Below are 10987 nucleotides of genomic sequence, written 5' to 3' on the forward strand. Positions count from 1 at the left end.
TCATTGCTTCGTACTTTGTGTAAAATGTTTGTGAATTGATCGTGAAGTCATCGACGTTTAAGACAAAAATGAAATGATTCAAAGTCCAATTTCAATCCGACTTTCACAAACTGGACATCGTATTTGTTCACTTACCCTTTTGTGAAGTGTGTTCTGAGAGTTAAGATTCAACTTGCTCAATTTCAGCAGGGAAGCTTCCAGGGCGCTTTTAAGATAAAGTGCTCGACTCAACAGGCGCTGATTAGCGCCAGACTTCGTAAAGACCTACGAACAAAAAAAAGCATCAGCCTCTTTACCTCAGCACAATGGGATGACGTCTCAAGTACTAATAGCTATCTATTTGTTTGCTAATAGCTATTTATTCGCTAGCTATTAGCTATCTATTCGCTATCTATTAGAAAGCACGGCAACTTCACTCGGATATCATCAAGAGGCAACTACATCAACAACCGTCCCAGAGGTAAATAAAACAACTTTATTATACAGTACAGTTTATTTCTTTGACAATAAAGCTGACTGACTTCATTACAATACAATAGCACATTTGTTATACATACAATAAGGTATATTTTGTGTCGTTTTAAGGTTTATATAATAGAAATGTATGTTTTATGGGGACCTGGAAACAGATTATTCTCATTTTCAATGGTTTCCTATGGGAAATACATTTTTGGAAGACACACTTTTCGCCTCACACACACTTTCTGCAAACCAATTAAGTTCGTAAGCTGAGGTATCACTGTATTTTCTTTCGCTAAGATTTTAAACTCACTGTCGTCAAATGAGTGGTTTGCTAGCTTTTAAGTGCATATGTACAGTAGATTGAGGCCCAGTAGCAATTTCCAACGGCGCCATCTTGTGCATTTTCTGGGACGCTAAATCGGAGTCCGGATGCCTCAAAATTATACGGAAGGACTTCTTTAATGGATTGCAAACATGTATGCTTTCCTCTTCAGAACTATTTGAATCATAGTCATAACTGGATGAGTCACAAGAAAACATCTTCTCCCAATCTGAACTGTCTGAAGCCATTGTTTTGATTCTGGAGCAAGGCAGTTTGTGAAGGAGTATCCTGGCGTGATGTCACGAACAAGGGGACTTTCTGAAACTCGCCATTTCCGGGATCATATTGAAGTAGTTTTGGGACACTTTAATTCATTTTTATTGGTATTTTGCATTTGACTAAAAATATCAGCCTGTGTGTTTTGGGTATTTTAGATGCGATAAAACGTTTTTCTGATGTCAGTTAGGAAATGAAAAAATGGTGTCGATTGTCCTTTAAAGTGTTTGACGGTTTGCATTCTACTTCCACATACCTGAACCCAACGGCGAACAGCCGGTAGGTGCTTAGTTGTGAGTAGCCTTTGGAGGTCGAACAATGTGGAAACGACAGCTTCGTTATCCTCTGTCTCTTGGACATGAAGATCTGCGTCAAACAAAAATAAGATGTGACGACACGTTGATTTGGATTAAGGAAAAGCAGATAGCACGGGACAGTGAGTTTATTTCTTTAATTACAATACAATAGCACATTTATAATAATGAGCGGGGTAAGGCCGGGGAGAGGGCAACCAGTAGAACACCGACGACCCAGACCCACGCCCGCCCACCCCCGTATCTCCGAATGGGGTCGTTTGCAAGTCATTTAGCACCGCGTCTCTATTCCACATTTTGAATGGATTTCGACTTACGACCGTTTGGTCGGAACGGAACCCGGTCGTAAATTGGGTGTTACCTGTAGAGAAATAAGAGCGGAGTAAGGCCGGGGAGAGGGCAACTGGTAGAACACCAATGACCCAGACTCACGCCCGCCCCCGTGGCGTCCGAATCAGGTCATTCGCAAGTTATTTCGCACCGAGTCTCGATTCAACATTTTGAATGGATTTCGACATATGACCATTTTGACTAACGACCGTTTGGTCGGAACGGAACCCGGTTGTAAGTCGGATGTTACCTGTAGGGAAATTAGAGCGGAGTAAGGGCGGTGAAAGGGCAACAGGTAGAACACCGCCGACCCAGACCCACGCCCGCCCGACCCCTGCGGCGTCCGAATCAGGTCGTTCGCAAGTCATTTAGCACCGAGCCTCGATTCAACATTTTGACCATTTTGACTTACAACCGTTTGGTGGGAACGGAACGCGGTCATAAATCGGATGTTACCTGTAGGGAAATTGAATAATGGCACTTACCAGGACTGAGTTTCAAGTCCAAACAATATGAGCGAGAGATAAGGCCAGAGTTTCGAATAAATGAGTCTCCGTGAAGCGTGTTCTCCTCTTCTGCTACGTATCGGGTCTTGTCCTTGTCTTTCATCTTATACATTTGTTCTCCTTCTATCCCACTTTGGTTCTGTGACTCAGTCCTGTTGAATTCTTCGTTTTCAGGGTTTTTTAGATGATTTTTCTTCGTTATTTTCTCTTCCCTTTTCTCCTTGTCCTTTTCCTCGCTTTTTTGCCTCTTCTGTGTCGTGTCATTCATGATGTTTTTGCTACAGCAGGGTTGTTCATCATCTGACAAAAATCCAGTGGTCGGTTGTGTGAGCGAGCAGGTGTTTGGTGTCAGCGTGTCAAGAAGTGGAAACTCGGGACATAGCAGCTTCAAACAGGAGTCTAATTCAGTCAGTGCCATCTCAATATCTGGGAAGGAGTCTGTAAAAGACAAAAATGTTTCCTAAATATTGTTACAATGGAAGAAATGGGATTTACTTGTCGTACGCTTTCTACAGATCTACAAAGACACAATGCAGTTCAGTTCCCTCTGACCTTCTCTGTACAGTGATACCTTGGCTTACGAACTTAATTGGTTCCCAGACAGAGTGTGTCAGGTGAAGTGTGTATCCCAAAAATTAATTTCCCATAGAAAACCATTAAAATGAGAATAATCCGTTCCCAGGTCCCCATAAAACACAATTTTCTAATTTTCTAAACCTTAAAACTACACAAAATATACCTTATTTTATGTATAATAAATGTGCTATGGTATTATAAAGAAATAAACTGCGTATATATATAGTGCCGAAACTACCAGCAAAAGATTTTAGTTCGCTGACAAAGCCTCTTGGATAAGAAGCGAAACGTCAGACACCTTGAAAGAAGTACAGATGGCGGCTGAAGAAACCTTTTCATCGATATACAAGTTATAGCTTTGATATTCAAGGAAGATTTTAATCAAGCTGCTCTAGGGAAATAACCTTGATGTGGACTAAAATCGGTAAGAGGGTTTAACATTTTGGAGAATCAGTAAGAAAGACTGGTACGTCCATCTTCTGGTCATGAGTATACAGTACTTTGCAGTTACCGTCCAAATCAGTCATGGCTGCATTCAGTTTCTTGCTGTATATCCTCTCCATTTTTCTTTGTCTCTCAGTCTCTCGTCCTCGCTCGACAATTGTCCTGGCCTCAGCATCCTGAAAGTCCACCTAAGAAAATAAAATAAAAAGGATGTATTTTGAGGTAACATTAGCAATTGATCTACCGTATTCATTCGAGTATAACGCGCACCCCTAATTTTCAATAAAAAATTGTATACTTTTTTTTCACTTTTTCTCCGCTCAGACCTAACATTCTACTACTACTACTACTACTATTATTACTACTACTACTACTAATAATATAATAATAATAATACATTTCATTTCTAAGCGCCTTTCAAAACTCTCAAGGTCACTTTACAGTCACAGGAGAAGTTTTTCTGTGGGTGAGCAGTGGCAGCCACACGCGCCAGCGTTCACTCAACCCGGAAGTAACTCAAATAGAAAGATAGCTAGCTAGCTCGCTAGCTAACAGATACAGTAATAATCATAATAATACATTTCATTTATAAGCACCTTTCAAAACTCTCACTTTATAGTCACAGGATATGTTGTCGTTTTCGTCATAATTATATCATTCTATAATTATATTGTCATTATATTATCATTATATTATATTATTTTATCATTATTATATCAGTATTATATTATTATATTATAAATATAATTATAGTATATTCTTATTTTACAAATATAATTATAATATTATATTATTATTTTACAAATATAATTATATTATATTATTATTTTACAAATATAATTATATTAAATTATATATATATATATATATATATTATTTATAAATATTATAATAATAATAATAATTATTATTATTATTATTATTATTATTATTATTATTATTATTATTATTATTATTATTGTTGTTGTTGTTGTCGTTAGATTAGATCAGATTAGATTAACCTTTGTTAGTCAAATTCACAATTGAGTGCACCAAAGTTATGAAAGGAAAAATAAGTAGATGAACAAAAATTATTATTTTTATGATGAGATAAATTATTAAATTATTTGTATCATGATAAGCAAATGCAAACTCCACATAGAAAGGCCAGATCCAGATTTGAAACACGCTGCCGGGATTTAAAATATCCACAACATTTATCCACACGAATGACAGTACAGTAATCGGCAATGAAAAGATCTTATATTATTATACAATGCTCACCTTTTTAAACTGTTTGAGAAAATAATAACCCAGCTCCAACTTTTTGTATGCTGAGCCATATTTAGATTGCCAGGACTGGATAGTCTGGATAGCAAGTGATCGAAGTTTCTTGGCTACTAGTTGAGGAGGAGGAAGAGGTCGCTCAAAGTTGGTCTCGACAGTCAACTCCAAGAATTCCTGCAGATACAGATGATGGCTCACAATGGCACAAACACAAACAACGCAGACTAGTAGACGTTCGTTGTAGTTCTGGACGACTGATAAGTGATACCTTGTTTTACAAACTTAATTGGTTCCCAGACAGAGTGTGTAAGGCGAAGTGTCTATGCCAAAAATTAATTTCCCATAGGAAACCATTAAAATGAGAATATTCCGTTCCCAGATCCCCATAAAACATCATTTTCTACTTTCTAATTTAATTTTCTAAGCCTTAAAACTACACAAAATAGACCTTATTTTACGTAGAATAAATGTGCTATGGTATTATAATTAAAGAAATAAATTGTACTGTATAATGTATAAAGTAGTTTTATTGACCTTTGTGATGGATTGGATTTGCCTTTATTAGTCTTACAGTGGAGAAATTTACATTTCACAGCAGCAAAGTGATGAAAGGAATGAAAGGAGAAAAACAAAATGGCTTGATGGAATGGAGTGGCCGCTTTCATCAGCATTAAACACTTGATGAGGAACGTAGCCTTCTTCTTTCACCATCTTGAGGAATGATCCCTTGTAGGTGTTTTCTCTGCCATAATTTTACCTAGTTCCTCATCAATTGTGTTCTGTTTAGCTGGGTTGATAGCTTTTTGCATCAAGTGTACAGATGGGTTGTGCGGGTCATTTGTGGAGCCTGATTGATGGGATATTTTAACCTTGCTCTATCTATATTTCAACCTTGAACTATCAAAGTTGGAACCAGTCCAAATTTCAGTTTTTTATCCATTTTCTCATTCTCTCTCTGTCGTGTGCCTGTCTCATTAATGTTTAACGTTTCACATAATTGTTTTATTTTGTTAGTTTTTTTTATTTCCCTATAATATTACACATGTATCTATACAGAATTGAATCGCATGTCACATACTTGCACAGCAATTTACTGCGTGACAACACTCAATACGGTAGTTATACAATGCAGATACCTGCAGTACTGTACACTGCTTTTTTTCCTTTGGTGTCCGCCTGAGTCCAAGCGTGTGAATCGGGCGACCTCTTCTGGCCGGTAGCAGGGAGAGCGATTTTACATTACAGGTACAGTTATACATTCATAAAAATCGATAATACGAAATATAAAATGATAAAAATGACACTAAAAGTTATAAAATGTATCAATGAACTGTAAACACTTTAGAATATAATAGTATTCGATAGAAAACATTGCTTAATAACAACAGATTGACATTGTATACTATACTGTCGTGTAAACGTCACGTGGGCCATTTTGAATGGATTTCGACTTACGACCATTTGACTTACGACCGTTTTGTCGCAACGGAACCCGGTCGTAACTCGGCTGTATTTTTATTAAAAGGAACATTTACCACAGTACCTGGAAGTTGTCCACCAGGAGTGTTCTGAAGTGATGTGATTTTGGGAAAAGTTCACTAGCTATCTGAAACGCTGATAGACGGATCTCAGCATGGTCTTGGTTGAGCTGAGACATTAAGGAGTGGTAGACATGATCAATGTAGTCGTTAGACTCCCTACAAGAAACACCAACAAACAACAACAAAAATATGAATTATAGTACAATAATGACACCGGACTTTGTGGTTACAGTATGTGCGCGATGAGCATTGTCCAAATGCTGCTGCTGAGTAGATTTTTCTAGCAAAATTAAGGACCAAAACATGGTGGATTTTTACACTTGAAAGGACAACCGACAACATTTTTTTTGTTTCCTAACTGACATCAGAAAAACGTTTTATACCCAAAACACGCAGGCTGATATTTTTAGTCAAATGCCAAACACCAATAAAAATGACTTCAAATGTCCCCAAACTACTTCAAAATGACCTCAGAAAGTTTCAGTTTAAGGAGGTCCCTCCCCCTTGTTCGTGACGTCACGCCAGGATACTCCGTCACAAACTGCCTCGCTCCAGAATCAAAACAATGGCTTCAGATTGGGAGAAGATGCTTTCTTGTAACTCATCCAGTTAAAAATATGATTCAAGTAGTTCTGAGGATGAAAGCATAAATGTTTGCACTCGATTAAAGAAGTCCTTCCGTATCAATTCGAGCCGTCTGGACTCCAATGTCGCGTCCCACAAAATGCACAAGATGGCGCCAAAGCTCTGTTGGAAATGGGCTGATTTGTCTGCTGGGAATTTGTGTCACTGAATATGAAATAGTAGTCTTGGTGCAACACACAACAATTCACCATCACGTTATTGACATTTTTTTCCTTCTATATTTGCCATCAACACGGATCAACACAAAGTTTTCAGACCAAACAAAGTACCGCAAAATGCATTGTGTGCGTCTTTCTCGGTCAGGGGCGTTCCTTTAGTGACGTCACGTACGGACTTGTCACCAAGCACGAGTCTTAAAAGGTAAAATGTAGCTATATGCGGCGGAGTCTTTGTCAAATACGCTCAGTAGAAGTCATTTGAAGTGATTTTACAAATTATGGACACAACTGGTCCGGAGGCGTCGGTTGTCCTTTAAAGCTCTCAAGGTCCCTTGAGGACCAAAGTTGGACATCTCCGGCAGATGCCATGACACGACAATGTAAAAAAAAGTCTTGGATTGGATTGGATTTGCCTTTATTAGTCTCACAGTGGAGAAATTTACATTTCACAGCAGCAAAGTGATGAAAGGAATGAAAGTAGTCTTGATTCCCGGAATGATCTGGATTCAAGGAAAGACCCGTACCACGCGCATGTGCAATTAGTTTAAAGGAAGCTAACAGCTAGCATTGTGCCAATCGCCTGTTCTCGTGTTTTGAATTAAGGTTGAGTACAGTACTTACGATTGTGACGATTTTGGATTTATTTTTTTATTGGAAACCGTAATTCTCATTATTAACCCGTACCCCGGAATGGGATCATGAGAATCATAGTTTTTACGGCAAAACCTGAGTAGTTAGCAGCTATGCAATTACACATGCCCTAAGAAATAACAAAACCATACAATTGGGCCCTCTGGGACCTTATCTAGGGCGGCCCGCTAATCAAGTGGTTAGCACGCTGATTTCATAGTGCAAAGGTCGAGAGTCAAAGGTTTTCTCACGCTGCTTTGCATGTTTATTTAGTCCTAAAAGCAGTGTCTGAAACTCATGATAAAAAAGTTAGCGGACACCAGGGCAGACAACTCTGAAAAGTTGCCTGCCCGGACATAAAGCCCCATTTTCCAAACTTGAAACACAATAAAAAGGCTAATCACAAAAAAAAAACATTGTTACAAAGTATAACGGATTATTTTTAATTAAATAAGTACCTACCACAAATGCTCACTTGCTTAATTTTTAGTACATATCCCTTGCTGAAGATTTTTGCTCCAGTTGTCGTCATTTCTAAGCACCTTTCAAAACTCTCAAGTACACTTTACAGTCACGGTACAATGGCCTATAATAACGGACTATACCATGACTGTAAAGTGTACTTAAGAGTTTTGAAAGGCGCTTAGAAAGAGGAGTCCACGTGCCCCGTAGCGGTTTGCTTGTAGCGGTTTGCTGGTAGCGGTTTGCTTGTAGCAGTTTGCTTGTAGCTTTCGCTTTATTGAATAAAACAAACGTTTGATTTGAAAAAAAATCTTTTTGTTTTTTTTCTTGAAGACGTTGTCGGCCACCCGGGCCGAGAGGTTTTGAAAGTTGTACGCCCGACGTAAAAGTTGTACGCCCCTGTCATCCGGGCAGACGTTATTTCAAACACTGCTAAAAGTCAATATTCTGTGCGCCCTGGAATTTGAGTGACAATGACCAAAAAAAAAAAAAACAGGGTGAGCGAATGAGTTAAAAATATATATGTATAAAAATTAAAAATAAGGAGTTAACCTACTTGCATATTTTCTTGACTTCCTTTATTTTTTCCTTGTCGATATTCGGCTGTCCAGAAGTGGTAAGGTCCTCGACAAGCTCTGAGAGCTTATCTCTCAGAGATAACTCCATTACGAGATGTTAAACCCTGTGGCGAGTAACACATTTCAGAACAGTAACACGTTAAAAAAAAAAAATGGCTCCTAGTAGGTACGCTCCAGTTGGCTATATTCCACCGCCATTGATTTTGTCCAGTGAAGCCAGCGCACTCTGTACTCGCAGTCGTAGATTCATTGCATTTTTGTGAAGTACGTCATGGTTTTTCGTGGGATTTATGATGACACATATTTATTGTACATGGAGTGGGGTATGTTTTGTGTCGTTTGGGGGCTTATTTGGTGGAGGATTGTGTTTTATGGGGACCTGGGAATGGATTATTCTCATTTTCAATTGTATTTTTTTCTAATTTTCAAAATTTTGGCAAACAATTTTTCAGGCATTTTTCTAATCTTCAACATTTTGGTAAATCATTTTTCAGGCATTTTTCTAATCTTCAAAATTTTGGTAAATCATTTTACTGGGATTTTTCTAATTTTCAATATTTTGTCATATAATGTTTCAGGCATTTTTCTAATTTTTAAAATTTTGACAATTAATTTTTCTGGAATTTTTCTAATCTTCAAAATTTTGGTTAATGATTTTTTTTTTTTTTTTCTAATTTCCAAAATGTTGGCAAATATTTTTTCATGGACTTTTCTAATCTTCAAAATTTTGACAAATAATTTTTCAGGCATTTTTCTAATTTTCCAAAATTTTGACAAATAATTTTTCTGGAATTTTCCTAATTTTCTACATTATGGCAAATCATTTTTCTGGGATTTTTCTCATTTTCAAAATTTTGGCAAATAATTTTTCAGGGATTGTTCTAATTTTCAAATTTTGGCAAATAATCTTCAGAACTATTTGAACTATATTCATAACTGGATTGGATTGGATTGGATATGCCTTTATTAGTCTCACAGTGGAGAAATTTACATTTCACAGCAGCAAAGCACTGTGAGACTAATAAAGGCATATCCAATCCAATCCGATCCAAACCAAAGTGATGAAAGGAATGAAAGTAGAAAAACAAAGTACATGAGCTGCTGGAAACGCAGCCACTCTCGCGGCGCCGTCTTTAAGTCAAAATAACAACAACAACAAAACTAAATAACAAATAATATGAGTTGGCAAAATGAGTTGTCATTTATAACTAATAAAGTAACTTATACTTCGAACTTATTTACTTTATAACTCAAATCAGGTAATCGATCAAATAATGTACAGTATTTACTATGGTAAATCATTTTGTTGTTTTAGCATTTATGTTCAGTTTAGTTTGTTGAAGATCGAGGTTGTCATGTAAATTCCCGAGGTGTCATCAGTGTCTTTAACCAGTCAACATAACACAGTAACGAATAAAATAAGCATAATCTACTCCACTTACCCACTGACAGCTTCTTGGGATCGCAACCTCCTCCCGGATATCCGTTTAGTCACTTCTGTTTGAGCGACTTTTTGCCAATCGTCAAACGTTTCCAAACGTTTCGATATGAATATTTGTTGTGTTAATTCATGTTGACAGACCGGCGTTCCCCGTTTGTTTTCTTTTTGTTCAAGATTGGAACAACCAAGACCGCTGCTGTCAATCTACGTCACTTCCTGGTGTAAGGAAGCCGGGAGGAGTCAAGTGTCGTGTTCGGGAAAGGCGATTTGATTAAAACACGGCTTTTAGTTTTATGTGCAAATAGACAGTACAGTATGTCTTCGTGTTTTCTTTTATTCCTTTCGGCTTTTCCCTTCAAGGAGTCGCCACAGCGAATCATTGTCCTCCATCTTTCAGAGGTTTGATTCGCATGTTTGTTTTGGCCAAGCTTTTACGTCGGACGCCCTTCCTGACACAACCCTCTAATCTAATTTATCCGGGCTTGGGACCGGCACAAGAAAACACTGGTTTATGCTCCCTTGTGGCTACAGAACAAGCAACTCGTACAGTAAATGTACACTATTGTATCCCTGTTGCAACACAGAGCGAAGGAACATATGCAAGCATACGTACCACACACTAGTGATGTGTCGTTCACGAACGAGCCGGTACGTACAGCCGGATCGCGGAAGTGAACGAAGAGAGCCTGCTCATAACAAGGAGCCGGAAATGGGAGCCGACGTTTTTTTGTCCTCTATTCCCCGCCCCCAGTCTTCGGTTAAAGCCGTACGCGATTGGTCGATATCCGTGGGAGAGGAGGGAGGGGGGAATTACAGACACACGCTGCGGTAAGGGGGACGGGGGGGACGTTCGGGTAGACAGGTGGACAACATTATCCTTATCACATTATGCTGTTATTATTATTATTCAATTATGATATTTTTTACTCGTTGGTATGATAGCATTATTAATATGAATAGCAAATTAGTGATAGCTGATCATCAGACCAGAGTAACAACAGGGAAAGTCAAAGTTAGCATTCACTAACTCTGTGCA

At 38.1% G+C, this 10987-nt stretch overlaps 1 protein-coding gene across 2 annotated transcripts in view; it reads right to left on the reverse strand.

The window, feature by feature from the left end:
- Positions 1-10150, reverse strand: part of uvssa (UV-stimulated scaffold protein A) — a 25084-nt gene extending 14934 nt beyond the window's left edge. Inside the window, exons 1-8 of one of the 2 annotated variants that reach the window (XM_088991202.1) lie at positions 9953-10150; positions 8489-8614; positions 6040-6193; positions 4494-4670; positions 3298-3418; positions 2190-2648; positions 1317-1426; positions 136-264 (exon numbers count right to left, since the gene is read on the reverse strand). In XM_088991202.1, coding sequence (XP_088847328.1) covers positions 136-264; positions 1317-1426; positions 2190-2648; positions 3298-3418; positions 4494-4670; positions 6040-6193; positions 8489-8598 — 1260 coding nt within the window. In that variant the 5' untranslated portion in view covers positions 8599-8614; positions 9953-10150. Of the gene's footprint in view, positions 1-135; positions 265-1316; positions 1427-2189; positions 2649-3297; positions 3419-4493; positions 4671-5632; positions 5969-6039; positions 6194-8488; positions 8615-9952 lie in introns of those variants that run through there. The other variant, XM_088991203.1, reaches the window with a different exon arrangement.
- Positions 10151-10987: the final 837 nt, after the last annotated feature.

This window comes from Hippocampus bargibanti, linkage group LG02 (assembly GCF_051943395.1).
Source record: "Hippocampus bargibanti isolate YZ-2025 linkage group LG02, ASM5194339v1, whole genome shotgun sequence".
NCBI lineage: Eukaryota > Metazoa > Chordata > Actinopteri > Syngnathiformes > Syngnathidae > Hippocampus > Hippocampus bargibanti.